This window comes from Aptenodytes patagonicus, chromosome 12, assembly GCF_965638725.1.
Source record: "Aptenodytes patagonicus chromosome 12, bAptPat1.pri.cur, whole genome shotgun sequence".
Taxonomy (NCBI): Eukaryota; Metazoa; Chordata; class Aves; order Sphenisciformes; family Spheniscidae; genus Aptenodytes; species Aptenodytes patagonicus.
In genome coordinates, this window is record NC_134960.1 from 6,475,166 (window position 1) to 6,503,150 (window position 27,985).

The 27,985-nt window shown below is 39.7% G+C and overlaps 2 protein-coding genes across 6 annotated transcripts in view; one reads left to right on the forward strand and one right to left on the reverse strand.

Annotated features, from left to right (window-relative positions):
• The window catches only part of ADAMTS2 (ADAM metallopeptidase with thrombospondin type 1 motif 2), a 266,308-nt gene extending 252,239 nt beyond the window's left edge, over positions 1-14,069 (reverse strand). The window contains exon 1 of one of the 3 annotated variants that reach the window (XM_076350335.1): positions 13,762-14,069. In XM_076350335.1, coding sequence (XP_076206450.1) covers positions 13,762-13,813 — 52 coding nt within the window. In that variant the 5' untranslated portion in view covers positions 13,814-14,069. Of the gene's footprint in view, positions 1-1,643; positions 1,718-10,770; positions 10,829-13,761 lie in introns of those variants that run through there. The other 2 variants (XM_076350339.1, XM_076350338.1) reach the window with 2 other exon arrangements.
• On the forward strand, positions 10,933-27,958 carry RUFY1 (RUN and FYVE domain containing 1). Of its 3 annotated transcripts, none has more exons than XM_076350340.1 (18): positions 10,933-11,213; positions 14,626-14,799; positions 15,148-15,265; positions 15,863-15,964; positions 16,284-16,407; positions 17,537-17,595; positions 18,321-18,386; positions 19,024-19,093; positions 20,039-20,140; positions 20,569-20,685; positions 21,359-21,526; positions 23,100-23,197; positions 23,669-23,788; positions 24,593-24,722; positions 25,589-25,683; positions 26,144-26,192; positions 26,382-26,459; positions 27,235-27,958. In XM_076350340.1, exons 1-18 carry the CDS (start codon positions 10,946-10,948, stop codon positions 27,376-27,378), a joined length of 2,082 nt encoding a protein of 693 aa, XP_076206455.1. In that variant the 5' UTR covers positions 10,933-10,945; the 3' UTR covers positions 27,379-27,958. The 3 variants fall into 3 exon arrangements, with proteins under 3 accessions (XP_076206455.1, XP_076206456.1, XP_076206457.1); XM_076350341.1 differs by having other exon boundaries at positions 11,093-11,164; XM_076350342.1 differs by lacking the exon at positions 10,933-11,213 and adding an exon at positions 14,248-14,298.
• Positions 27,959-27,985: the final 27 nt, after the last annotated feature.

The following is a 27,985-nucleotide window of genomic DNA, read 5'->3' on the forward strand; positions in this document are numbered from 1 at the left end:
AATGAGGGGAAAAAAAGGAGTAAGAAGAAGTGACATTGTTCTCTTGGAGGTTGTGAGCTACTGCACTGGCTCAGACATAACACAAGATTTAATACAAAAGATGAACTCCCATAAACCTATGCAGGAAAACATCCGAGGATTTTTTGTTTCTTACAATTGGTTATCAGCCCTGATTCCATCTCTGCTTCCTATGGTGCCTGAGAACAGTGCATGTTATATTTGATCACATTCCACTTTTCCACTACTAGCATCTATGTACTCCACATCTGCCCTGGACAATAAAGGTTTTCTGGAATTTTGAATAAAAGTAACAATAAGCCTCACAACTATGATCATGAAGAAGCTCCCTAGCCTGAGGAAGCTTCCCAAAGCAAATTGTTACCAGCTTCCTGTGGCTTCTGTCCTGTTCACGAGTATAAATTAATGTTACTTCACAGAAATTCAGATCTCCTATCAATTATTCACTGCAGAGATTGAAACTTTGATTAGCAAGACCTAAAATCACTTGGTCACATTATGGGTTTTTTGTTTCCTTCTCTAAAAGCAGGGATCATATCTTTAATTAATGCCAGCGAAGTTCATCTTCATGAAGCAATATAAATTTTAGCTAAGAAAGCAATGTGATCATGACACCAACAACTCTGCTCACTCAAGGAACATGAAGGAGGAAGATAGATACAAAAAGCAGAACTGAGAACAGAGTAGTCTGAGGCCCAAAGTTCAGATCTAGGCACTACCTCCCGTCTATCACAAGACTGGTTTTAATAAATTTCAGTGACACTTCAGCCACAAAGCAAGTATTTTCCTTTGGACTCTGTGCTCAGTGCATCTTAGAGCTGCTCTAGAAGTAAAACTTTACGTAATGAGTAAAATCAGAAGTCAAACAGCTCACTGCTCTGATTCCGATCTAAAATTTAATTTAAAAACAGGTTGGCTAATTAGGAAGCTCTACAGAGTGTCATAGTCAAATGAAAAGAGATCTGTATCAGAAATTATTTTTAAAAATAGTTAGCTTGCCACCTAGATCCATAGTTCCATTATTTTTTGTACCTGCACTAACCTGAGACTAGCCTGAAAAAAAAGCTGGTGGTGTGCTAAAATTGTGGCAATGCCTATATTAGAAATCAAACTGTTTTTTCTTTAATTGGGTTTTATAAAATATGGGCACAATGCTGAGAAAACATAATAAGTCAGTCATATAAGGAAAAAAGATTAGAAATTTCCTCTATTATCATACAGTCCTAGTCCTCTACAATTGCACTATCAAAAAGTTGAAATACGGTCAAAATCCTGTCTCACATCCAATCTGTTCAGGACAAAATTTTGCTGTCTTTCCTTTCCTTCCTCTTTCTTATTTTGGGATCCATCATACCTACATCATTTCTCAAGCATGTATGGATTTTGCAGCTCAGCCTCTACAAATAACAAGTAACTAAGATACTTTATTTTCAAAGACATGTCATGAGCTGAAGTTAGAAGCAAATTTAGTTCTTTTTGTTAATGAAAATTCATAGCTTTCGCTGTGAAACATTTTCTCTACGGCCAGACATAAAAGGAACCTTAACTGGAAGCACTCCAATTCAACAGCAGAATTTTACAATTTTTTTTTTTTAAACAGTAGCATTAAATATATACCTACTTACCCAAACCACATTAGCTCTGATTGTGCCAGGCATGATATATGCATTTAGTAATACAATCAGAAGTCCCCATTCCAAACAGCCTGCAGTCTAAGTAGACAAAATGAAGGAAGACAGTGACTTATTTTGTAGAAAGAAAACTAAGGCAAAGTTCTGAATCATAAACAATATAAGCGTTAGGACATAAATAAACTACCACAGATCTGGGAATAGAACAAAGATCTTAAGTCCCTCTCCAGTGTCTTAGACATAAGGCTTCTCCTTATGAGTAAAATGCAGTATGACTTAGTATTGAACTGTGAAGTTTTTTAATCAAGTAGTATTTGTCTTACATATAAACATAACATTTTCTCCAAAAAGCAAAACCAACTATTTTTCTGACACCATGCAACTCTTAATGACTTTTCAATTTACAACTAAAATGCAACCAGCTGTGACTGCCTTTATATCCCCTTTACTCATCTTTTTCAGCAGCATATCCAGATTTTTGCCTTTACCTGAAACTACTTGTGGATTTTTCAGAAGCAAAGAAAACATTAATAGTAAAATTGAGATTTGCACATCCTGAGAGCAGACACCTGACTGGCAAGAACCATCATATTTGGAACAGTTGGAGATGGACCTGAAATGCCATCCTTTTTTAAGAGTTCCAAGACAGCAGTGGTAACACACCAATACAACACTGTGAAACAAAAGAGATCTTTTCCTTCATTATTTACAGACTGCGTATGGCAACCCTGAAATGGTTAAAGACCAAAGTAGGGCCTCAGTATTATGTGAAAGTTATCGCCTTGGGTGGCCCTATGCCCTAAACCATTATAAAGCATTGACTCAAGGGAGATCAATACCAACACATCCTGGCAGTACTGGAGTTCAGAGCTTATGAAATCTGACAAGATCACAGCCTGAAATGGTAATTGGCAGAGAATGACAGGATTTTTTATTGCTTTTATTATACTTAAACAAACATGTTTGGTTAATGTTTACTGGAAAAAAACCAAAACTTTTTAACTTCAGCCTTTATTACTATTTTCAGGCCTCGCATTTTTCTTCCTCGCTTCAGTCAACAGGGCCATCTTCAGATGAGGGTTTGGGAGTTTTGTTTTGGTTTTTAAAAGAGGGACATTATTCACATACAGGACTAGAAAATTTTGCTACAGTTACTAATACTGTATTTCCAAGCAGCAGTCAGTGCAATATGTAAAATCTTCTGGAATTAATAGAACAAAGAGGAAAAGGAAAGATGGCAAGACACTGTATCTTAACAGCTGGATGCCAATTACTACTCCCTGTTAACAAAACACAGCCGTCTACTGGAGGTGTCTTTGTCTCCCCACTTGCACAAAGTGGCAATTCAATTAGAGGTCTCTTCCTTTCACACAGCTTGAAATTTTAAACAAATTTCACCTAAAAAGATTAATGTTCTCTACTTCATTTCACTGAAGCGATTATTACACTTCTTTATTGCCACCCTAGTTGTTATAAATTATGGCTCTTTCACCATTTGATAAATTCTGTAACTTTCATCTTTGTGTGCTTTTAAAGTTCACCCCTGAGAAGGAGGTCTTCTGTATAAAAAGGAACTCTCTTGATCATGTGAGATAAGTTACATGAGGTGAGGTGTCAACAGAAATTTGCCATGGTATGCAGTTCTAGTTAATGCCACCTGTAGCATACTAAATGTATTTAGCATTAGTAGACCCTTCTATTTTTTTTCTAGCTGAAAAATTTGTAATGCTTCCTTGGTTGCTCTGTTTCTCAGGATTTAAGGAAGGAAGTTACATATGCCCATATGACAATATCGCCAGTATTCAAGGTTAAACGTATAAGTCAGGAACAGTATAAATTGAGGATCTAAATAGAACAAATTTGAAAGAATAATCATTTGAAGGATTCTGGGGAGGTTTTGCTTTTGGGCATACAAGCCTTCAGTCTACACTCAGATCATGTTTTCTCTCTATTGTCCTTATCTAAAGATGGCTACTTCAGATGCAACTCTTAATCACAAAATCCCTAATTCATTGGTTACTAGAAGTTTTTGGGATTTACCAAGGCAATGATTCCTCTTTCTAATTCTGGTCCTTTTTTCCCTATACATTTACTGCTGGTATGATGCTAGGAGCCCCTAAGATTTACAAAAGATGGAAAGAAGGATGTTTAAGATAAAGCACTCCAGTAGTAAGTCTGTCATCCGTTTTGCTAATCTGCCATGTGGAGTCTCCGCGAAGAACTCAGGGCAGGCAGAAAACTGGGGGTTGAACAGGACATCCATATAGTGAGCAATTCTTCCAACACACAATTTGGAAAATATGAGCTGTTTCAGTGCATTAAATCAGCAGAAAAACTATCCACTTTTGTTGTATTAGTTTTCTGCCAACCCAGTGCACTGAAATGGCTCAGCAACCCAATGACCAAGGGAGTCGGGGAAAGGGTTTGGCCAGAGGCAAGAGATAGCAGCAGGGCAGCCAGTAGTTAGATCGCCTTAGGCTGCTAGAGAGCTACAGTCTTAATTTCCTGTTGATCGTACCTTTGATTGGCTTATCAAGAGGTCAGATGGGGAGCAGTGCTGTTGCAAGGAAATAGGAACACACAGCTGGAGGAAAAGGAGAACAGCAGCACTCCAGTGGCCAACTTAGATTAGTTTAAACCACTTGAGCCACTAGTGTCCTACGTTTTTCAGTTCTGTTTCCAAAGGTGAGATGCTTACATATGATTAATTACCTCAAATGGAGTAGCGAAGATATTTCTAAAGGATTGTTGGTGAGAGATCACTAACCAATCTCACTGTTAACATCTAACCTGCCTACTCAAGTTTCCATCTTACTCTTGAAGCATGGAAAGGCCTTAAAAGAAATTAGCCTAACTTGTAATGTGAGGGGAACTGATAACAGAGAAACAGTGAAGCTAACTGAGCTACATACTTGCATTATCCAAAAGCTTAGATTTCCCTTTGATTCTGTCAATAACTAAGGTGCTTTTGCACATCTGTAAAACACCTAGTTCACCTTTTCCTTTTTCCCCCATAAAAATTCCTATTGAATCAAAGTGTCTGGAAGTTGTCCTTAAGTGTGGCAAACCAGCTATTGGTTACAGCTCTGCAAGGACAAAAGCTCTGAGGAAAGAAAGGAAAGGATAGAGAGAAGATATTGTTTCTGTTTAAAACAAAACAAAAAATCTAGCTAAAGATTTATTTACTTCACTTTCGGTTTAGGCTCTCTAGATATCTTACTAATTAGTATGCAGTGTCATTCACAAAGCAATCAGAAAACTCAGAAAATCAATTCAACAAAAAAGCCAAGAAATTGCACTTCTCACATTACCTGTTGCAATCTTTTTCAACTGTTTACTGCACCTTACAGATGTGACTCAGTTATAAGACCTTAGTTGTTTGTGGAGAAGACTTAGCCAGTTTGTGCCACATTCTGCCCCCAGGTGCACAAGCACAGTGTCAAAAGAATTGTATGCAAGCACCTAAATGTTCTTTAGTATCTTAAATGGAAAAGATTCTTTTAGTATTCCTATTGAAGAAGAAACTTACCACTTAAATATGTCGTAGGAAACTTAATATCCTTTGCCTAACTTCTCTTTTTTCCTGGTGCAGCAAAACACTCTATTATCTGACGTGCACTTTGCAAACATTTAAACTCCTCTAGAACCCCGCCATTCTTACAATACCATTATTTAGTAACTTTAAAATAATTTTGCATACATTTCTGTTGTGTCCAGTGAACTTGCAAATTTACAAAGCTTTTCAGAAAATGACTGTGTAGCCTAGAACAACCAAACTTGTGTCCGTGGTTGGGCAGGAAGGGAAGGAGAGAAACCTGGAAGTCTAACTGGATGCCAAAAGGGTACTTGGCAGAAAAAAAATACTGGGAACCACTCACCACAGATACAGTGGTCGTCTCACAATTTTTTGTAGCCATGATTTAGCAAATCATGCCATGTTACTGGAGCGGGGAGGGAATTCTCTCTTAAGTAGAAGTCTGAATTTTTTTTCAACCTTCATGGATAGTAGATTAAATTTTTAATGAACTTCCAATATTTTCTTTTAAAATATATGACTAAAATAACTAACAATGTTTTTGTGTAGCATAAAGGTGTTTTTCTAGACTTGTCTAGGGACTATATAATGTATTTCATTGGCTTACCATATAATATCTAACAACATTTTCTTCTGCAATTTGCAACATTTCTATCACATTAATAGAACGATATGAGCTCATTTCTTCAGCTAATTAAGTCACATGTAAGTATTTTCATGTGTGTTAGATGAAAACTGTATTAAGTAGCAAAAATGTCAGCACATTTCAAAGATACTGCATTCATGTCTTCCTAGGATTCAGCCTGTAATCACATTTATAATTCCTTTGACCCTACGCCCCTCAGTCCAGTCAATTTACACCATTTTTATGAAACCTTCAAAATTACACTTGGTCCCAAATTGTCTGCATGCAATAGTAGAAAAAAGCCAAGCTAGTAAGAGCCGAGAAAAAAAACCCAAAACAGGTAAGTCATGAAAAATGTAGCCCAAAACCACACAGGTCATGAAGTCTATAAATTACACTATTCAAACAGATGTGCTCTGATTTCTGATTTGGTCTGTAGACTAGACCAAATTATACCATTCATCCAAACTTCCCGACTCTTGTGAAGTGCTTGGAACATTATGTAACAACTTTTAACAGACAAAAATCTTTTGTAAAACACTAATCATTTCATAATCCCACATGAAACTCTTGAACTGGTAAATGACCTTGAATTCATTAACAGCTAGGATTGCATTAGAGAATATTCCTGGACACATAGTCAACAGTCCAAGTTGAACCTCCTATAAAAGTTAGCCAAGCCAATACTTCCTTTTCCCCAAATGGTGTCTATTAGCACAGCTTATATCACAGAGCACTACAACTTCAGGAGTTGCTCTGGTAAGCATCTTAGCTTGTTTCTTTTCCAATTTTAAAAACTTTGTTCCAAGAAAGTAAAGCTTTTAAAGGGGCATTGTTGTGCTGTTGCTCAGTTCTGTTCCCAACAGAAGACCACTCAAAGATCTTCTCTAAAATCCACGTGGTATTTTAAGGCTGGCACAAAAATCTGGCATTTAGAGCACCTGCTGGGAAGGTGACACCTTGTGAGCTATTTGTTTTTTCCCAGGTAGCTTCACAACATGATATTTGCTCTCAGTGTGTCCTTGCTGTATGTTAGATGCTGCCCAGTGAATAAAGTAGTGTCGTAGTGCCACCTAGTGGGAAGTTCTGCTTGCTGCCTCTCTTTTTACAGTACCAACAAATAACGTGTTAAATAACAAAAAGGAAAATCGGTGTGGTGTTTTTCCCTGCTTTCTGATATTCCACATTCCAGTCCACTATACTATTAAAAGCTTTTTTTTTTTCCTCCTAAAAAGCAGGCAATAGTTCAGAGTAGAACAATACATATACTATACTTTTCCTCAGACTGTCATTTAATAAATATCTGGTATTTGGTGTTAACTGGCTGATTTAAATATATACTGAGTTCTGTTGCTGTTCTTTTGGTTTCATGCCAATATCTTAACGCAAGTTTCTCTTCAATATTCTACTCTATCTTTTCCTTTATTTACTACAATGACACACGTTTCCAGCTAATACTATTTCCATTTTGTCTCAGGGACTCTAATGACCTGTGAAATGAGTTTCAAACAGCTGATTCTTTCAGTAGTAACGAGGATTTTTTTCAAGGATGGCACTAGCTGGTACATTAGGATCGGGGAGCATAAAGTTAAAAAAAAAAAAAAAAAGGATTAATGATTGCTTTGACTCAATACAGGTGTGATGACACAACTGGAAATCATCTTGTCTTTTAAAAATCACTCTTTGATTAGAAGTGATTAGAAAGGATGTTAGCTAATCAGCTGCACTAGCAATAGAACAACAGCTAAAACTATTGTTTCTAATAACTTCATCACTGTTATAATGGGGGAATTCACTCACTGCTGTGAAATTTTTTGAGGGGTTGGTTTTTTTGATGACTTCCTAAAGGAAACATGTTATCATTTTCTAATACTGTTTTTCCTCAGCTGGCATTCACTTACCCCAGTGCACAAAGAGAAGAATGATTTAGTGGTTTGAGGAATGGGGATGGAGGGAATAGTACAACGCAAGCAGGGAACCTTTTATTGGTATTTGACATCGCTGTAATCACTGGAAGATGACTTTTGATAGTTGCATTACATACATGTATAAGCTTATTGCCATCATGCTAGCACAAAGTGGTTGCTCAGAACTTGGTGGATCCAGCTCGACTCAGCAACCACTGAATTCTTCTCGCTAAATACTGCGACTTGTATTGCTCTGTGAATTTTCTATAATATGCTGTTAAACACACAACACACTGGGGGTGGGTTATGTTATTCCAACTACAGGTACACTTGGTATTTATTACTATTAGCCTTTTAAAGGTCAAAAACTTGACTAACTCATTTGTAAAGCAATCTATGTTTTGCTGACAGAAGATGTTATAGAAATACAAGGTATAACTGACAGCTAATCATGAAAGTTCACTCTTTAGCATACAGAGGCATTTTTGCTGATTTGAAATATTTTAAGTGTATGATTCACTTGAAATGTTAAATGGGAAAAAAAGTTTCTTAAACCATTACCCCCAAAACCAATAAACCTGAGATAAAGAGGAATTAACCAAAGAAACTGTCTTGCTGAGTATCATTGCATGAAAATTAATATTCCTTTCAATATCACTGAATGCAAATAATATAGCTTCTCCTATTGTAAAATTAACTATCTTCCATTTTGGCTACCAAGACTTTTGTCTTAAATGTAAAGTTTCCTGATTAAAATAGGAGTCCTTCAGGAATAATCTATTTCTATACTTTAAATTCACCGTTATTTAAACATTTCAAAAGTGATTTTTTTTTTTCCCCTCTCAAGAAGATGGAGGAGGGGGGACAGTAAAACCCAACAAGGCCATGCAAGACCTGCATGAAAAAGGAACTGAATTTCACTTAGCTCAGACAGCTTCATAACGATACTTTTTTTTTAGAAGCATCTTGTTGATTTCTGTGGTTAGGAAAAGCAAAAAGTAGTAAGTGGGTCACTTAGTTTCCTGACTAACTTTTCAGCGAGCCCCAACAATTTTAAGTCTCAAAAATTCTATTTTTGTGATTACACAGAATTTACATTTACGTACTCTGGCAGACCTAGACAAGCTGCCTAATGGGCTTTTCAAGAGAAAACACTGTTCATCTTCACGTGAGTAGCAAGAGCTGGACTAGTGGTCTGTAAAGAGACTACAGTGGTGAAATATCATCATCTGCAGAAGACAGAAATAAAAATGAGCCCACCTTCAGAGCTAAAAGTAAATAGCGTTATTCATGCATAGTGCCCCTCCTTGATAAATCTGTGAGTTGAAACCAAAGTAACACCACTTTTTTTTTTTCTTTTTTTTTAAATATGCTTAAAGCTGTATCCTGTATAAACTACTTGGCTGCCCCAAATGACTCCTTAGGAAACTGTACTTTGTAAACAAAACAAACCTCTTTAACTTAGGGCTCACTTACAATGTTACAAGACTTCTTGCTTGCTTTAAAATAAAAAGAAGTATGAGGAAAGAGGGCATTTAATGCGTTCAGTGGCTGACTTCATAACATTTAAGTCATTTTGACCAAATAGTAATAAGTGAAGTACAATTAAATCATGTGGCTGTGTAGCAAAACAATTTTAGCAAATTTCTTATGCACAGTATAAAGTTTCCTATTTGATCTCAGCAGACACCTGAAATAAAATGATCAAATGTTTAATAGTAACATAAGAAAAGACGATCACAGGCTATGTGGTAGTTTCACTTACTATTTTTACAAAGTAGCTAATCTAAGGCTGTACAGGGGAGTCTGATGCATCATTACGTTATGGGAGCACCATACTGAGAGGTAAATAAGAGTCTTGGTTTGCTCTTATTTTCACAGTCACAAAACTTTTATGCCCTCTTCTTCAGATGTATTGAAAAAGAAGAGTTATTTCAAGGCTTAGAATTCTGCTTTGCTTCTCTAGCCAATATTGCCCTGAGTCTAATATTGGGTAGATAGTACAAGGCAGAAAATCAATGTCAAGTCTTACTCAAGTCAAACACAGGTATATTCATATAGTCAACTGCAAGATAGCAACCTAGAAAGCTATTGGATACTTCTTCCTTATAAACACAGCCAATACTGCTGGAGTCCACAAGATGGAGTAAAACTTATCTCTATAACCTTTTAGCAAAAGTAGCTTAAAGCCTCTACTTAGCTCATATGAATCATGGGTGAATAAGAGGCTGCTGATCTCTGAATTCTCAACAAAAATATAAGAGGTTCCCTGTGCTTTGTGGAACAAAAGTTGTTAAATTTTCAATGTCTGAGAAGCCAAGAGGACAGAATCAATCTTAAAGTAGCTTATAGTAGGAGAACAAATAAGGTACAGACCTGGAGATTTATTTTGCTGCGAGATTACCGAAATTGATCTTCAACTCTCCTATTCCCTCCTCCTTCTCACATTTCTTAACCAAAAAACCTTTCCTTTATGTAGCAAAAAAGCTAATGTGCAGCATCTACTATCTCATGACTAAGTGAGTGATGTATCTCAAGCACATACAGTTGCTGGATGGAAAAATGGGTAATAAGCCATGCATTAGTAGGCTACATCAATATTTGAGACACCCAGTAAGGTCAAAGTTTCATACTAGGGTAATTTCAGTTCCCCTTCATGGTAAATCTTTTCTACCAAACACAGCCCAAATATATTAATGAAGTAGCCTTTCTGAATACAGTTATTTTGTAATGTCAGTGATGCGAGCAAGCACTTTTCAAAACAGTGAACTTGTCATACCAATCCACCATTTTAATCAAGTTACGATGACTTGAATTACAGGCAGAGTAATAAAAAGCTCTTTAAGTTGTCACAACTTAACTGCAAAAATCTGGGATTTCAAAAGATACTATAAATTTTCTAATTGAAAATGATGTTTGGGAACACAGATAGCCACAAAAACCTGTAAAGTGTATTTTTGTTACTTTCATAACTTGTTTAAAAGTAAACTCTTTCTTCGTCTTCCACCACCCCCCTCACGACCCCCGAGTCTTTAACTCAGAACGCCAAGCAACCTGCTCAGGTCTGGAAAGGCTTGTCTTACAGTCCCGCTTATGCACGCAGCTGCTTTGAAACCGTTCGGCTGGCTCTTCGGCACCTGCCCCCCAACCTGCAGGCGGGCGGCGGGCAGGCAGGGCGTGGGGCCGCCGACTCGATTGCTCATGACTAGTGTCATATGACACGTTAAAGATGGCTGAAGGGGAGAGCTGCACGGCATCTGCCGCGGAAATACAAGACGACTTTGAGATTGTTGACAAAAAACAGATTCCTAATGCGACTGAGCTGAAAAACGAGGAAAAGGAGAAAACGGAAGAAGCCAGGTGGTCTGCTCCTATCTTGTCGCTGGCCAAGAAAGCCTCGGAAAACTTAGCGCTGAGCTATGGCAACGCTCTGAAGTCTGCATCTTTGGTAGGATTCATATCCAAACCAGTCAGCAATGACAGCACAGCAAAAACAAGTATGGTTATGTTTATTTAGTAAACTTGCTTTTATGGTGCACAAATAAGTTTGCTCCCGTAAGTGCTGTTGATTAGCGTCAGTGATGCATGGTTATGACTTTGAATTTATTTTTAAAAATCTGATGCTGCAGCTTTTTATTTAAGCAAAATTATACAAGCAACACAGATGTAGGACTTAACAAAATTTATTATAATCGGAAGAATCCTAAACTCTTAATATATTTGGGAAAATTGACTTTAGTTTTGTGCAGTTGGCTTTAATTTGATTCCTTTTCTCCCTCTCCCTTGAAGTTCACCTCAGCAGCAGCCTGACCGCACTCGTAAGTGATCTAGTCAATTCGTTATCCCTCCTAGGTGTGCTGGTTCAGAGAAGGAACTATGCTGTACTTCTTGTATAGCTTTCATGTCGGAAAGCGGACAAGTGAACTAAGATACAGAGTTGTTATAAATTACTGTTTAACTATTCTAAAAATGCCTCCTATTTAACCACAGCTTGCTTTGTTAAACATCTGTATTCATGGATATAGCAATCATACAGATTTATGGAACAGGTCTCTTAGAACTGAATTAAAAGGGCAAACAAGACTGTTCAAATGTAGCAGTAATTGGGCCTGGAGTCTCGTACTCCAGGCTCTCAGACTAGCGCTTAACGGTTTCAGAGCAATGGAGCTCAGTTTTGCTAATAGGCGCTGACCTTTTTGTTTTTAGTGATATTAAGTATTCAAGCTGGAGTTCTGTGGGGATGAATTGTGACTGCATGGTGAAATAAGTTACTGCTGATGGACTTGTTTATTTTTTTGTAAAAATTCCTCAATGTTGCATAGTCAGAGTTTAAGATTAATTCTGTCCTGAAAAAACTAGATTCTTGCCTTTCCCTGCATCTAAGTCTCACACCAAACTTCTCACAGATTTGTTTCCTGGATGCCCATCTTGAGCACCTGGGATCTAACCTGACAAAGGGCAGAATATCCCATTTTCTTCAGTTGCATCTGTAATAATGCTGTGAATAGATGTAATTCAAAACAACATACAGCATTTGGCAAGGGTCGGGGAATAAAATGGTCTCTTGCCTGAAACAGAGCTCCCACACTTCATGGAACTTTTACCACAATCTTTCAGCTTCTTATCTGTAAAGTAAGGGAATACAAGACTATGTCCACAAATTGTTCCAAGTATTCAGATAATATGTTGATGAGTTTTATAGAAAATTCCGTAAGAAAAACCTGTCCATAACTTAGATATGAAATATGAACAGGCACTAAATCACCTATTCTGCCTATTCATTACTACCTTTGACCAAGCACTATAAAATCAATTTAAAGCAGGTATTTTTAAGAAATAAGCTGAGGCCTGCGAGACCACTTGTGGAAAACTAGCAGCTTGTTCCCTGCTGCCATCTTTTTCCAGAGATTTTGTAACCTCTACCTGTGCTGCACGCTATGCAGTCAGTTGGACATACAGAAAGGCACATTATAAAACCAGTGTCTGCCATTGGGGAGACTGTGTCCTGCCTTGCAGAGAAGGCTGGGAGCTACAAATATAAAGAATACAAATCAAGAAAGACTTGCAGTCTTAAAGACCAAGAGATGGAGAACTGTAACTTTTCTTTGTACTTCAGTGTTTTCTGACTTCAAAGCGTGCTGAATAATTACAGTAAACAAGGCATGGGGCTTCAAAAAGATGTTAAAATGAATCTGTTGAATTGAATGAGATACGAGACTGTGTGACTGCATTCTTAAAGATTGCAGCATAATGTCTGTGATCTTTTGCACTTAGGTAACCCGATTCCTAATCTTTGAGGCTTGGCTTTGGTAATGTGCCTAATACCTGTCTATTTTGCATGTTCCAACTTGTATACAGTTTTGCAAAAGATGTACTTGACTGTAAATTTGCAACAGTCTAAAAAATATTGTTCAAGTAATTGTTTAACTTAATACAAACCCTTATTAAGACACTTTAAATTTGTGTTTGTAAAGAACGTTCCATTCACAGTATTAACTTTTTTTTTTTTTTAAGTCTTGTGGATAATACGTGTATCTTGAGCAAGGCTTACAAGCAAAGTATTCCTGATAAAGTAAAAATTCAAATTCAGGAAACCATCAAAATAAGTTGGTGTTGCTGCTGAAACGCCCCAATACAAGGAGTTACTGATTTTCTGTTTCTGCAGTCAACTTTTTTCCTGTTCCTGATGTGTAACCTGACAATATTGACAACAAAATTCAAGATATGACAGCCTTTTTAATCCTCAGTCTCATCTCAAGACATTGTATGCAATTTTGAGGCATCCACTACATTGACTATAGTCATTGATACAGTAGGCTACTGAGAAGACAGGACTTTGTGTGCTTTGTGATTATTAAGATCAATTTGACTAGAGTGACTCCCTGTTTTCTCTTCTGATACAGGAAGACTTTTGCTCAGTTTTAATCCTAAATTAATTATGTGCACAAAAAGGAAGGTAATAATGAAAATTAGTACCGAAAGAGACTTTTGCATGGTCTTAGGAATAGCGTTAACAATCTTGCATGACTGACACAGGGGCTCTACCTGTTAGACTTGGTCTTCTGGAACTGCTATTTCTGCAAGGGAGCATGACCATGTCTGATCCACAGGTGACAGCAGGATTCTCCTAATGCAAGAGCGTTGGCTCAAAAGATGATTTAGGTGACCATTGGTCTGCGGTTGGCAGCCTCTGTCAGAACCTGTTGTTGACTGGAGAAAAGCTGGCAGCCTGTGTTTGTCTCCCCCTCCTTCAGGTTTAAAGGAGGAGAGCCTGTCCCGCCTTGGCGGGGAGGAGCAGCGATACCTGCCTGGCGGCACGGCGGAGGGGAGGCGCTGAGGAAGGGCGCTCGGCTCCCCGGGCGCTGACAGCCCCACGCAGCAGAAACTCTTTCTAAAATGGCGCCTGGCGCGGCCCGCCCTCTCCACGCTTAGTCTCGCGAGAGTTCCGGAGGCGGGGGGGCGGGAATGGCGGTGGTGGTGCGTGTGCTGTTGCCGTGGTAACGCGGGCGGGGAGGGGTGGCCTCAGCCCGCGGTGGGGGGCTGCCCTCCGGCGGCCGCCCGGCGCCGCGCCCTGCCGCCCAGGTAGGGCCCCCCGGCGCGGCCGCTGAGGCGGCGCTAGGCCCGGGGCGGGGCAGATGCCGTGTCCCCTCAGGCGGGCGGCGGGTGCTGGGAGCGGCAGGGCCGGGGCAGCGGCTCCGCTCCCCCCGGAGTCAGTTTTTGATGGCGGGTACGGCGCGTTGGGGGGATTCACCCAGTCTGTGCCCTATACCCAGCTCTTCTCGAGCCGTTCGCCTCCGCAAGATGGAGACCGAGACGGGGAGGCACCGCTTTTGTCAGCGCCGTGAGGGGTCAGGAGGAGTGCGTTTCTAAAAACAGCTTTTCTTTCCCCGCCCGTGTGCCCCCGCCCAGGTGCGCGATACCACGCCATGGAGGAGCGCGCCAACCTCATGAACATGATGAAGCTCAGTATCAAAATCCTGATCCAGGCGGCCCTGAGCCTGGGCCGGACCCTGGACTCCGACTTCCCTCCCTTGCAGCAGTTCTTCGTGGTGCTGGAGCACTGCCTCAAGCACGGGCTGAAAGGTGGGCGCCCGCTCCCCCGCGGCCGGTCCGGCCGCCTCGCTGAGGAGAGGCAGATAAAACGAGTCTGTGTCGTGTCTCGCTGTGTCTCCAGTTTGACTTCTGTAGGACGTTAATATTAATCACATACACCGTATGATGCTAATCAGTATTACAGATATACCTATGCAGTTACCTTCTGATACGCCCTGTATTTTGTGCCTTCTAAACTGTCAAGGTGTTTTTAATGCCCCCTTTTCATTGACATATTAGGAGCTGGTAAGACAAAGTAAAACGTAGACTAAAATTTGTGATTCTGGAGTTGGGAGCCTGTCACTTTTCCTCACAAACTTCTCTGTATACTCCCTTTAGTGAAGAAGACTTTTATTGGACAGAACAAATCATTTTTTGGTCCTTTGGAGCTAGTGGAAAAACTTTGTCCTGAAGCATCAGATATAGCAACTAGTGTTAAAAATCTGCCAGAGTTGAAGTAAGTTGATTGTTGGGGATGGTGCATTTCACTTACACTGCTGGGAAAAAGACTCCTTCCTGTAGTCTGTCGCCTTCCTTAATGAGATCTTGTTCCCAAAGAGAAAAATAGTGTACGCGGGAGGCATTGACTTCTCCAAGAGATAAGGAGGACATCTCAAAATACTCTGTGCTTCTGATTCAAACAGTGCTGTCAGATTAATAAACAGCATTTGGAAATTTCTATAAGCTTGGTAGAAAATATCTGTGAAGACTCTGCAGTTATTTTTTTCTTCTTCTTTCCTTCACTTTTATGGCTTTGTCTAATTTTGTGCATGTGCTAGGAGTATTTCATTTGGGTAGTTCAGGATGATGAAAAGAGACTAGTTTTAATGCTAGGATGCATCAATAGTTGGGTTATGGTGGTAGTTGAAAATATGTATGTCTTTCCAAGTTAGGAAGATTTTACAATATACTTTCTGTTCACTGAAGCAATGGGATTTACTCAAATGCTTCTGTGTTCTGGAGGGAACACTTTGTAAAGGGAGAATTTTGAATTGTATAAGTCTCGTTAATAAACCATTTTGTTTTTACCAAAACATGCAACTTTTCATTTTAGGACTGCTGTAGGAAGAGGAAGGGCTTGGCTTTATCTAGCACTCATGCAAAAGAAACTGGCAGATTATCTCAAAGTACTCTTGGACCATAAGCATCTATTAAGGTAACAGTACAGACATATGTAGATTGTATTCACTGAATCACTGAAACCTTGCATTGCTGTAGTAAGAGGTCATTAATTGACCAGTTTAAGCTTTTTCTTGCAACCTGCAGAGGAGCAAGTTGTTCATTGTTTTTGCAGTGAACCTGCAAAGGAACAAGTAAGGTATTTTCTGTGAGAGCTCTGCGTCTTCCACCTTGTGCAATAAATTAGCAAAGAGGGTGCTTTATAAGGACTACGTTACTATTTATATTATTTCAGTGATGGAAGCACCATTATAATTGTTATGATGTGCAGTGATGCCTTATAATATTTCTTCCAGTGAATTTTATGAACCTGATGCGTTGATGATGGAGGAGGAAGGAGCAGTCATTGTGGGTCTGCTAGTTGGACTGAACGTTATTGATGCAAACCTTTGCTTGAAAGGAGAAGACTTGGACTCCCAGGTGATGATTAAAGCTTAAACAAGATCAGTCTGTAGAAGATTCCAGTAGAACATCTACAGAACAGTTATACACATCCACAAATACTTTACTGAGATGGGTCCAGAATTCTTAAATGTGGTATGCAGCCAGGGTTTGCCATTGTTTTCATAAGCGGGCATTTGAATGTGTTATGATAAATCAAAAATTGGACGAACTGAGCTAATTACAAGAGATACATTGTCAAGATCAATCTGCTAGGGACTTATGGGAGCTTTTGTTTTGAGGGGGAATGGTGGTTTCCTTTTGGCTTTGGTGTGTGTGGGCGAGGTGATGTCACATACCTCTGCTGCTTTAATGAAACAGCCCAGGAGTATAAGGAATGTTTTGAGGTATTTGAGGTCCAAACAAATAAATGCCTTACATGAATCTGTGCTTAACTTACTGTGAGCGTCTTGTAATTTGAGGCCATGTCCTCTTTCAGCCAATCTGGTTTACTTTTGAATTAGGTAAACTTTGACAAAATGGGTCAATAGCATTGCAGAAGTCTAACTCTGTTTCTAAGCTGTAAATTAAAAATATATGTTGCTATAATTTTATTATTATTAACTTTTTTTGTTCTTTAAAAGATAATGTTGCAGAAAATAATGTTGACATTATCCTGCCTGTTCTACAAATTATGAACATGGCTAACTATTAATGTCTTTATAAGAACTCAAAGAATTGCTTAAATGTCATATTTCCATAAGATACTGTTTGTTTTTAGAAAGCACGATTTAAGTTCTTTTTCTGGGTTGTTTTTTTTTTTGGGGGGGGGGGGGAGTGCAGGAATGTCCAATGTGGAAGCTTGTCATGTTTCCCACATTGAATCAAAACAAAGTACATAAGTATCCATCTCTTTAAGTAGCAGTTTATGGAAATGCTGTCAAAACAAATAACTGCTAGAAACTGAGCACACTGAATGTGGTTATTTTGATGCTTTTACAACAAACACTAGCTTGTACGTTTGCTTCAGCTGGGAAGAATATAGGTATTATCTGTCTTTCTAAACTTAAACTTCAGATATTTACCTTTTTCCAAATATAAAGTAATGCCTGCTGCTACGCAGAATTGCACTGTGAAGGTGTGTTCATGTCTTAAATATATTTTTCAGGTTGGAGTGATTGATTTTTCCTTGTACCTTAAGGAAATGCAGGACAGTGATGGCAAACAGTACGTATGGTGAATTAGTGATTATAAATTGTTACATTTTTTGTAGAACAAACCTGTCAGTCTGTGAGAGCATGAGTGCTAGAGATCTTAAACTCTTCTAATCATCCAAAAAAAAGAATTCAAAATAGATTTTGTTAGCTAAACAAAAGTGCTAACTTTCAAAGGTTTAGCCCATGGTAGTTTTAACAATACAGCGTTGGAGAGTTTGTGTCTTGAGCTGGGACCAAATTAAAAGCACCCAAAACTTCAGGATGTGTTTTTATTGGGTTTTAGGAGACATGATCTGCGAGGTCACCCACTACTAAATCACTGCTTTGTTTTTAAGCATTGTTTCAGAAACGCTCTCAATTAAGTAGCTGTCTTTGTGGGAGAGATCAGTTATGGAGGAAAAAAAGTACTTTTAGGTGAAATGTTAGGTGAAGTAGAGACTGCAACTGTTAGCATCGCTGTATCTAGAAGACCTGAAGTGAATGGAGGGACTTCATAGTTTGTGTGCTTCCAGCGCTTCAGAGCACTTTACTGTTCAGCTGCTGAGGAGAAGCAGCTGAACAGCTGCTTCATCTCCCTAGTGCTTCCAGTCTAGCTCGGGCACAAGTATTTTTATAAGAAAAGGAGAAAAGGTTTCAACGCAGTTTGCAAGTCTATGCTGAAAACTCTAGTACAAACTAACACTTTAGAATGAAGGAGTTTCTTCTCAATCAATAAATTCTCACTTTTACAACTAGAGATGGAGGGATTACGGCTGTCCTTGACCAGAAGCATTATGTGGAGGAACTTAACCGACATCTAAGGTGGGATTTTCATCTATTCTAATGTACAGACACTTGTCCTGTTTAGCTTTTCCAGTATGGCTTTGAATGTCTCTGCTGTCAGTCTTGTAGATTTTTGTCTGATACTGAAATGCCTTTTCTGATTCTTTCCCAAAATCTTAGTTTCATTTTGTAACCTTACTCTTCTGATGGCATATGCAATGCAGAAAACAAGTCTGTGTAATAACAGTTGACTTTTTTGGGGACTTACTAGTGATTAACAGAAGATTTTGGAGATACTTTTTCAAGAGAAAACTATTACAAGTGCATCTGGAAATTCATTCCTTAGAGGAACAGTCTCTGTTCTCCCCCCATAGGTTGCTCAGTGGGAGGAGCCAGCCTCACTTACCCTCTTGAACATCAGAGAGGTGTTGAGACTGCAAAAGCTAAGCCAGAACAGGGCTGCCAACTAATACAGTAGGCTGCCAACTGTAGGCAAATGCATGGTCCTCTCAGAGCTTAAGAGAGACAATTGTCCTTCCTCTGGGTTTTTGCCAGCTCACCCAATTATTTCGTTGTTAACAAATACAAAATGGTAAAAGTATGGTTGAGGATAGGAATAAATGTTGAACATTGGCACTACTTGTACTGTTTTTATGCGTCTCTTTCCTTGCTGCAGTTGCACGGTTGCAGATCTTCAGAACAAAATAGACTGTTTAGAAAAGACCAATTCAAAACTCCAGGAAGAGGTTTGTGTCTGGCCTGTTAAATATTTCTCATAGCTCTTTTCCATCACAGGCAAAACTCCCTAAGAACATACCTTAGGACCTAAAATATTTGAGTTGATACTAGTGAAATGTGGGGGAGTGGTAGGACTGTCATGAGTTGGCTCATGGGGAAAGCTCTGTGGAAAGCTTCTACATTATGTTAGCTGTTAAAATGCTTTTGGGCACTTATTTGTTAGATGGGTTTCCTTAATCAAGTTTTTTGTCTTGCACTGGTGTCTCCACCCAAAAGTAATCATACCACTATAATGAACATGACTTGTCCCTCTTCCTTTTGCACATATACGTGTGTATGTATAAAAGAGAAGGAAAAGAATCACATTTCAATTAGGAAATCTTTCCTAGCTGGGAACTGAAATAGAAGCCAGCAGCATGCATGATAGTGGTTGTTTTGGGTTTTGTGGTGGTGGGTTTCTTTTATTTTTTTTTAATATATATATATATAAAAACTATATATATAGTTCAGAGTGTATCTGTGTAGTCCAATTTCCAATACTTTTTGGGGTATCTCCACTTGAAAATGCCATAAGGTTCCGCCAGTGAATGTCAACCCTGACTTGCTGTATGACTGCTAGTTCATACCAGAATGGATACTACAGATCACAGATCTGTGGTGGATTGTAGCCTTCTACGCTAGGATGCATGTCTTTGCACAGTTAATATTTAAAAATAATTGATGAGGGCGTGAAGCAGAAGTCAAGTGAACAAATGTTGGTGGGCTTATTAATTTAGGCTGTACAGCGAGTATGGCTGCAAAAGGGTTGGGCAGCTTCTGGGGAGAATGAAAGGGACAAAAGGGGAAGTGAGCAGCGCACCTGCTACAAAGGCTGAGCTACTAACTTTAGAATTCCTCCAGATGTTGCATGCTTGTGCAGTGATTAAATATAGATATGTTCTCTTTGTAAACAGCTTGCAGCAGCAACTGACCGGATTGGATCACTTCAGGAAGAGCAGCAGCAGTTAAAACAACAAAATGAATTAATTCGTGAACGGAGTGAAAAAAGCGTAGAGGTGGGACACCTATTTAAAGATGATGAGGATCCTTAAAATAAGTGATCTCTCTTGATGGACTGTAGTTAGCGCTCTCAAAAGCACTTTGAACGGGAATGCTAAGCACAGTTTAGCATGCTACTGTGTAGATCACTGTTTCTGTGTATAGTATGCACAGGTGTTAGATTTTGCTGTTCTTCACTACACACTTAAACATACACTTGCAGAAGGGAGAAAGCATGAAAAGTATTAGAATGGTTTCTTTTTATTTTTGCTCTATTCTTTGAAATTTCAGCTTATTAACATTTGCCAGCTTATTAATTGTAAAACAGTAGGATTTTACTTGAAATAGCATAAAGAAATACTGTGTTACGCACAACAACTTAAGGCATACTTTAAATACATAGCTTTGTGATCTTATGTGGCTTTTTTGCTGATGTTTCTTGTAGGTAACAAAAGAGGATACAAAAGTAGAATTGGATACTTACAAGCAGTCACGCCAGGGTCTTGATGAAATGTACAGTGATGTTTGGAAGCAGTTGAAAGAAGAAAAAAAAATTAGGCTGGTAAGAAAACTTAACTATAGAAAATGAAATGAAAGATACAGGATTCTGCATACTTTAAGGTAGCATTACAAATATAAGATGTATGCTGTGCACTTTTTGCAGCTATTCAGAATTCATAAATGAATTGCAAGCAAGACGCTGGACACTGATTGTTAACAGTGTCTGTAAAGAACTGGAAGTCAGGGCTTTTGGAATGCTGAAAATAAAAGGTCTTCCCCTGTTTAAGAACCTACGAGCATTATTATAGCAGAGACTAAGATCAAAACACAATGAGAGGCAACTGTCTTTATGGAGGAAAATACGGTATATGCACACTTGCACAGTGAACTGCTAATTAGTGACTGGTGAAGAGGCTGCCCAGGCTTGCTGAAGCCTACGGCTCTAAGTCAACAGCTGCCAGGAGAAATGCTTCATTTGACAGGCTGCTAAGTTGCACGCTAAGCTCTACGCTTCATGCCAGCCGATCTGCACCCTTGCCCTGATCTGGAGAGCTGAAATAGTATTTTGGTCTAACTAACTTAATGTATTATTTGAGACCTAACTCTTCTGTAAAATCATAGTTCAGTATTATCTCAGAGTAATACATAGTTTGTGTATGGGGTTATATGGGGTTTGGAATTGCTTATCCCTGACATATGACTACATAGCAGTAACTAGGAAATCTCTTTGTAAGGAACTAGAGAAAGAGTTGGAGCTACAAATTGGAATGAAAACAGAAATGGAAATTGCCATGAAACTTCTGGAAAAAGATACTCACGAAAAACAAGACACTTTAGTTGCACTTCGCCAACAGTTAGAAGAAGTGAAGGCTATTAACTTGCAGATGTTTCACAAATCTCAGGTATGTACACAGAGGAGAACAGACAGAACAGCTGTACGGGGGGTCTTTATACATTAATTGTGCACTGGGGATGCATATGCACTTATATGTGTCTGAAGTAATACTTAGATGCAACAATTTTCTTAAGACTATCTATTTTAAAACTGTTTAATTTTTTTATTATGCTTCATTATTGGTATTACATTGAGTATGTCTGGAAAGAAAGGGGGTTTCCTTGAGTATGCTGCGTAGCGTGCCACAGGATCATCCAGCAAATGCTGAGACAAATGGAGAGCTCTCACAGGGGAGAGGGTGTATGCAAGGGTCCTTTGTTCTAACTACTGAATGATTAGTCTTTTAAAAAAATTACTTACTGCAGCCAAGAACTGTCTTGCTTCTCCTTCCCATCTGTGTTGTCTTGCCTTTCACCTGCACCACATTTAACACTGTTTACCGTAAAAAAACAACAATGAGCCTCTCTAAACCAATAGAAAACTATCAGTTGTTTTTGTCTATCTCCTGTAGTCTGTACCCAAGTGGTCAGCTGAGTGCTATAGCTGGTGGAAAGGCAAGGCCGGATTTGGGGAGGGAGGAACTCTGTGGTCAGGCTGGCCTCTGGAGCTACCAAAAAGTTGTTGGATTGGTTTAGGTATTTTGTTATACCCCCTTTAGCATAAGACCTGACTCTCCAGAGGTAAGATGGTTAGAGAAGTAAAATGAAAAACATTTTGCTTTCTGGGCCTGTCTTCCTTCCTCAGTCTCTTCCCTACCCTGGCAGTTTTTAGAGTTTACTTTCTCCATCCTTTGTGTCATATCTATTGCAGGGGGTTGGGGATGTTTTTGTGTTTTGTTTTGTTGTTGTTGTTTGGGTGGATTGTGGCATTTTGTCTTGTGTTTTTTCAATTGGACAAAAAATATACTGATAGGCATTTCTACGAGGAAGTGATGGAGTAGTAGTGTTCACACAAAATATACAGAGCTTGTCTCCATTAATGAAATACGAGTTTAACTAGTCTTCCCCTCCATACCCCGTGCCAGAAATCCAGAGGGGATTTCTCTCAATTTTTACAGATTGTTTCCTGGTGCCTGTTCAGGCTTTATCCAGGCCTTTGCCTCCTTCACAGATGCACAGAAACTTGCAAGGCAATGGCCAGTGAAACCCCAGTGCTGAGCTATGCCTTTGCTTTCAAAAGCAGTTATTTATTTTGTAGTTCTTTTGGCTTTCTGGTTCCATGCCCACTGAGTGCAGTTGTTATGTTCAAATCATAATTGATATTCTTATCCTGTCAGTTTAATCTGATAATTTCTTTCTTCAAGCTCATTTCTAAAGAGAAGATTTTTGGCTTGTAGCTGATCTCATAGGCCAAAACTTAGTACAGTTAAGTTTGTTTCTGAGCTCTTAACAAAACAACTTGAGGAGTGTCTGCTCTGGCATTATCAGCATTTTGTTTGGACATTCCAGTTAGAGCCAGGCATCGCCTGTAACAAGCTAAACATTCTTTATCTAGCGGCAGACTTTCATTAAACACTAACGCTTTGTGCTTCAGAAAACTAAAATATATTACCTGGAATATCTATTCACTTATTCCTACAGAATGCAGAGTGTTCATTACAACAGAAAACAGAAGCAATATCCTCTTTTGAAGGAAAAACAAATGAGATGATGTCTTCTATGAAACAAATGGAAGAGAGGTAATAATTACAAGCTCAAGAAGTCAGCACTTGAAATCAGTAGAAAGTTTCCAGCTGAAACCTTTATAGGATGACCTTCCATACACCTCCTAGAGACATTTGGGCATGCGTGCCAGCATGACGTTCTTTTTCCTTTCTCCTCCTTATCACCCTCTGCCCTTGCCTGTTCTCTTTTCCCAGGCAAACATGCCCATTTGAAAACCATAGCTCTTTCCATAGGCAGGCTGTTTAAAAACATGTTGACTTTAGTTTAAGAACAGGCGTGACTCTCGCTTTTGGGGTTTGGGAGGTTTTTTTTCCCCAGAAACAGTTGCTTTCAAAAGTCTTTTTTTTTTTTTTCCCCTCTCCACTAGCATTTTCAATTCAAGCTTTTGTAAAGTTCTGTATGGTAAATCTAAAAGAACAAAATGAGGGGGTGTAGGTAAGGAATATATGAATTGACAACAAATATACATGTTCCTTACTTTGTAGATTGCAGCATACAGAAAAGGCAAGGCAGGCTGCAGAAGAACGATGCAACAAGATGAAGCAAGAGCTTGCTGGCAGGCTTGACACTTGTCGGCAACAGATGTCCCAACTGGATAGCAAATGGTATTTAATCTGATCAGGTTTTTTTTCTTCCCTTCTGCCATTTCTTTAAGAAGTGCTTTCTGCTCCTTCTGCGTTAAGGTCTAAAGAGGGGTAGGTTTGAATTATATTGGGTTCAGCAAGTGTTGACAGAAGTATGCAAGGTCTAGGAAAGCACAGTGCTTCTGTCTCGTGCACAGTTAGCATGAGGGCTTCGAAATGCTTTTTCCAGAACATCCAGTTTAGAGCACAGAGTGCCAGTAGAAATCTGGCCGTTCTGACTAGCAATGGAGCTTTCAATTGCTTTTTTACTAAATCAGGAGATAGATACGGTCATGCTTGTAGGCTGAGCATGTGACTGTCACCTAAATGGATTGGGGTTTTTGGAGGGGTTTGGGGGTTGAGGAGCGTCCTGGTGTTCTTAGGGAATGTTAATCCTCTAAAGATTTCTAATACCTATAGAAAATGCTTCTTTCACTGTTCAGACTTCAGGGTAGATTGTCACTTTTAAACATGGCTGTTTAAACACAGGTAGTCAAATAAGTACTTGTGGGGATTGGGTTTGGTATTTTGGTTTTGGGTTGTTTGGGTTTTTTTTCTTTTTTCTTCTAGCCATTTATTGCTGCTTGTTTTCTGTGACCTGAAAATGCTAATATAGTTTTTGATGTCTGCTGCCGTAACATCCCTGTTCTTTCCTTTCCCAGAACACCACTCTAGTTTTTGCCCTCTTTTGGACAAGGTTTCTTCTTCTCATACTGTTGCTGTCCTTAAGTGCTATAGGATATTTTTCTGCTTTAGGGTTTCTTAGAATGACTTATTTTTAAATAGCTCAACTCTGGAAAAGGAGTTAAAATCTGAAAAGGAACAGAGACAAACTTTGCAAAGAGAACTACACCAAGAGAAGGATGCTACCACTCTGCTTAAAACAGAATTGCAGCAAATGGAAGGACTGAAAAAGGTACGCACAGTGCAAACATGCCCAGTGTTCAGGATTAAAGCTGACTTGAGAACCAGTGCAATGTTTGCCTCTGCAGTGGAGTAAATTCTTCTGTACCACTCTCCTCCTCTGAGTGGTTTCAAAAGCTTGGCTGACATAATGCAAGTCTGCACATGAAGTGCCAAGAGAAGGATGGCACTTCCCCCATGTAGGGCTCAGGCAATGAAAACAGCTTAGCTGGAGGTGGCTGAGGAGGCTTCTATCTGCCCTGCCTTAGCTGCGCGAGTGCCTGAGCCACTCAGCAGTCAGCAGCTGAAGCTGAGGTGGGATAGCTGGGGACAAAAAGCTCATCAGCTGTCCCATGGCGAGATACCCCTGCTCAGGGAGGAAATGGCAAGTTCAGAGCCTTCAGCGACTGTGTGAAGGCTTTCAACTGTATGTAATAAAATAAGAACCCGTTTTCAAGCATTCAGAATGACTGAATGTGATTTATCTTTTACGCACGCACATTCTTATTAATCTAAAGAGAGTTTGCTCCTGTGTATCGAGCAGTTTAGATTTTGAAGGCACAATTGTACACCAGTATCTGTCTATAGGCTCGTGTGGGCATGGGACTGCTGCATTCTAGCTATGTTCAAGGATGTTTAAAGCCTGAAAATCTTCCTGTCTTTCTGGTAAATATGGTTAAATGATTTCAGATTTTGTGCTCTACGAGAATCCATGGGTAGTTCACTCATGTAATTCTAAAAATCAAGCCTTTGAAATAGGTAGCTTTGTAAAGGAGCTTATTTTTGTGAACTGCTTGGGTAGTTTGGATAGACTGTCTGATCTAGGTTATAGGTCAAACCTAGCACACAAAAAACTTGATTTTGTGCTTAATTTTATAGGAACTGAGAAAACTGCAAGATGAGAAGCAGCAGTTAGAGAAAGTCTGTGAGGAGCAGGAGCAAGCTCTTCAAGAAATGGGACTTCATCTCAGCCAGTAAGTTCTAGGAACTGAACTCCTGTAAGTGACGTAACCTGGAGGATGGAGTACCAAACTAAAACAAATAATTTTAAAACACATCCAGTTATAAAAATCAATAAACATGAGAATTTTAGGAGGCTATTACTACACATGGGAAACTAAACAGCCATGAAATAAAAGCGGGGGAAGATCCTTGCACGAGTAAGCTGGCTGAGACCGGAAAAAATACAGTAAATGCTTAGTTCTTACAGTGGAACTGTGCTTCTCCCACATTCTTCTGAATATACTTGAAAAGGGGGCAAACCCCAAGGTGACAAAGCTTCCTGGTGATACTGGGCGGTTCAGAGTTGTAACGGGGAGCTGACTGAAGAATTAGAGTTTAGATTCAGTGGCTGGACGGTGGAATGGCAGGTAAAACTGAACACAACTAAATGTGAAGTCATGCAGAGGGAATTATTTTTTTTTTCACCCCCAGATCAAAGTTGAAGATGGAAGATATTAAAGAAGTAAATAAAGCGCTAAAGGTACTCTACATCTCATGGATATTTTGACTAAGCACATGCATTTCATTTAACACCTTCAAATTTCACCACGGTTATCTGACTTTAAAAGGTGGCTTTTGAAAAATACCAACAAGGTTGGTAAACTGCCTTTGAATTTTATTTTATAAATTTATTTGTCTCTACAGTGACATTTTCATTCCAATTTTCTAGGGTCATACCTGGCTGAAGGATGATGAAGCAACACACTGCAAGCAATGTGAAAAGGAATTCTCTATCTCGAGAAGGAAGGTAGTGGTGTTCAGTGGATTTTTTTTTTTTTTCCTTTTTTGCACATCAAAACAAAAATTGTGCTGTTGCATAGTTCGCTAGGGAAGACCCGACACTGCTTCAATTCCAGACCGTGTCAGCATGATAACTACGTAGAGAAGTAATTTGGTATTTCCCATCCTAAAAATAATGTTCTTCTGCTTGGGCCCTCTCCTTGGTGGGGAGCTGTGACAGGCTGTGTTCTCTCGTGATGTGGTTCATCTCCCTTCCCTGTTGACCTGTGTGCAGTGAGGACCGGAGGCTGACAGGCCGTGCTGTGCCTTTCAGCCGCAGGGGACTGCTGCCGGGGTCCTGCTCGGTGGTTTGGGACAGCGCACTGTGCCTGCACGGGGCGCCTGGCAGGCACTGGTGCCCCAGGCACTTTCCTCTGCGTAGAGCCGGGCCCGCGTGCGCTTTCCCGAAAGCCTGGGCCTGGCTGTGTGGCGATCCACGCAGGGCGTGCCAGAGAGCTGCGAAATGGCGGCAGAGCGGCTCCTCCAGCCCCTGGCCGGGCCTGCTCCGCCTGTGAGCCGGGGGCGGGCAGCTCCTGGTCGCGGAGGGAACCGGGCTGTGTGGGGATCACACTGCTCCGCATTCAGCCTGCTGCGCAGGAGGAAGTGCTGCTGGGAGGGTTGGGCCTGTCGGGAAGTGGAGGATGATGTCAGCGGACTCCGAAAGCTTTGATAAAGGTCTGATTTATCTCTTCCTGGTGCTCAATTTTTAGGCAGCTGTGCTTATTCTAACTCTCTGTTTGTAGCATCACTGCAGAAACTGTGGGGACATCTTCTGCAACACTTGTTCCAGTAATGAACTTGCACTGCCATCGTATCCTAAACCTGTCCGTGTTTGTGATACTTGTCACACTTTGCTACTTCAGCGGTGTTCGTCCAATTCCTCCTAAGGCTTTCGTAACCTTGACAGGACCACTTTAACATTGGAAAAGTAGCCATTATTTTCTTAATTCTGAATTCCAGGCATCTTCTGTGCAGCAGACTGTCTGGTCTCTAGTATTTGCCACTGTAAGACAGAGCAGCGTAAAATAATTCATAGGGATTATGCAAGCTAATGTTTCTCCAACTGGAATAATTAAGAAAATTAAACCAACTGTAATTTCCGTTAGAGTTCTATTTGAAACTAAACTGCAAATTCACTTTTCTGCTTTTTATAGATATTTGTATTAAAATTTGTATATGGCATTTCTATGTTTATTTGATCCCTCTAGATGTCGCTGTCTTTCTGCACGTTAACTTCAGTTCCTCTGTACCTTCACTGTAGGTGCTCCTGTGTGTTTCACGGGTTAGTGTACAGTTTTGTATTTGCTCTAAGTAAAGAGAAGAAAAGTCATGAATTGTCCGTAGAAAGAGCTTTATGACAAGTGTCGATGAACGTGCCTTCAGTTCACTGCGGAGTCACTTGTTCTGAAAGTCGCTGTGACCACGGTATGGTAGTTACACAATAAAAGCCTTTTGCAAAAACTGAAAGCAAGACTGAAGTTCTGATTTCCGACA

Excerpts from the sequence above, each read along its gene's own strand:
- RUFY1 (XM_076350340.1), top strand. The coding sequence starts at position 10,946 with ATGGCTGAAGGGGAGAGCTGCACGGCATCTGCCGCGGAAATACAAGAC. Across the intron at positions 18,387-19,023 it reads GAACTTAACCGACATCTAAG|TTGCACGGTTGCAGATCTTC; the intron begins GTGGGATTTTCA and ends TCCTTGCTGCAG. Across the intron at positions 20,141-20,568 it reads GGAGTGAAAAAAGCGTAGAG|GTAACAAAAGAGGATACAAA; the intron begins GTGGGACACCTA and ends TGTTTCTTGTAG.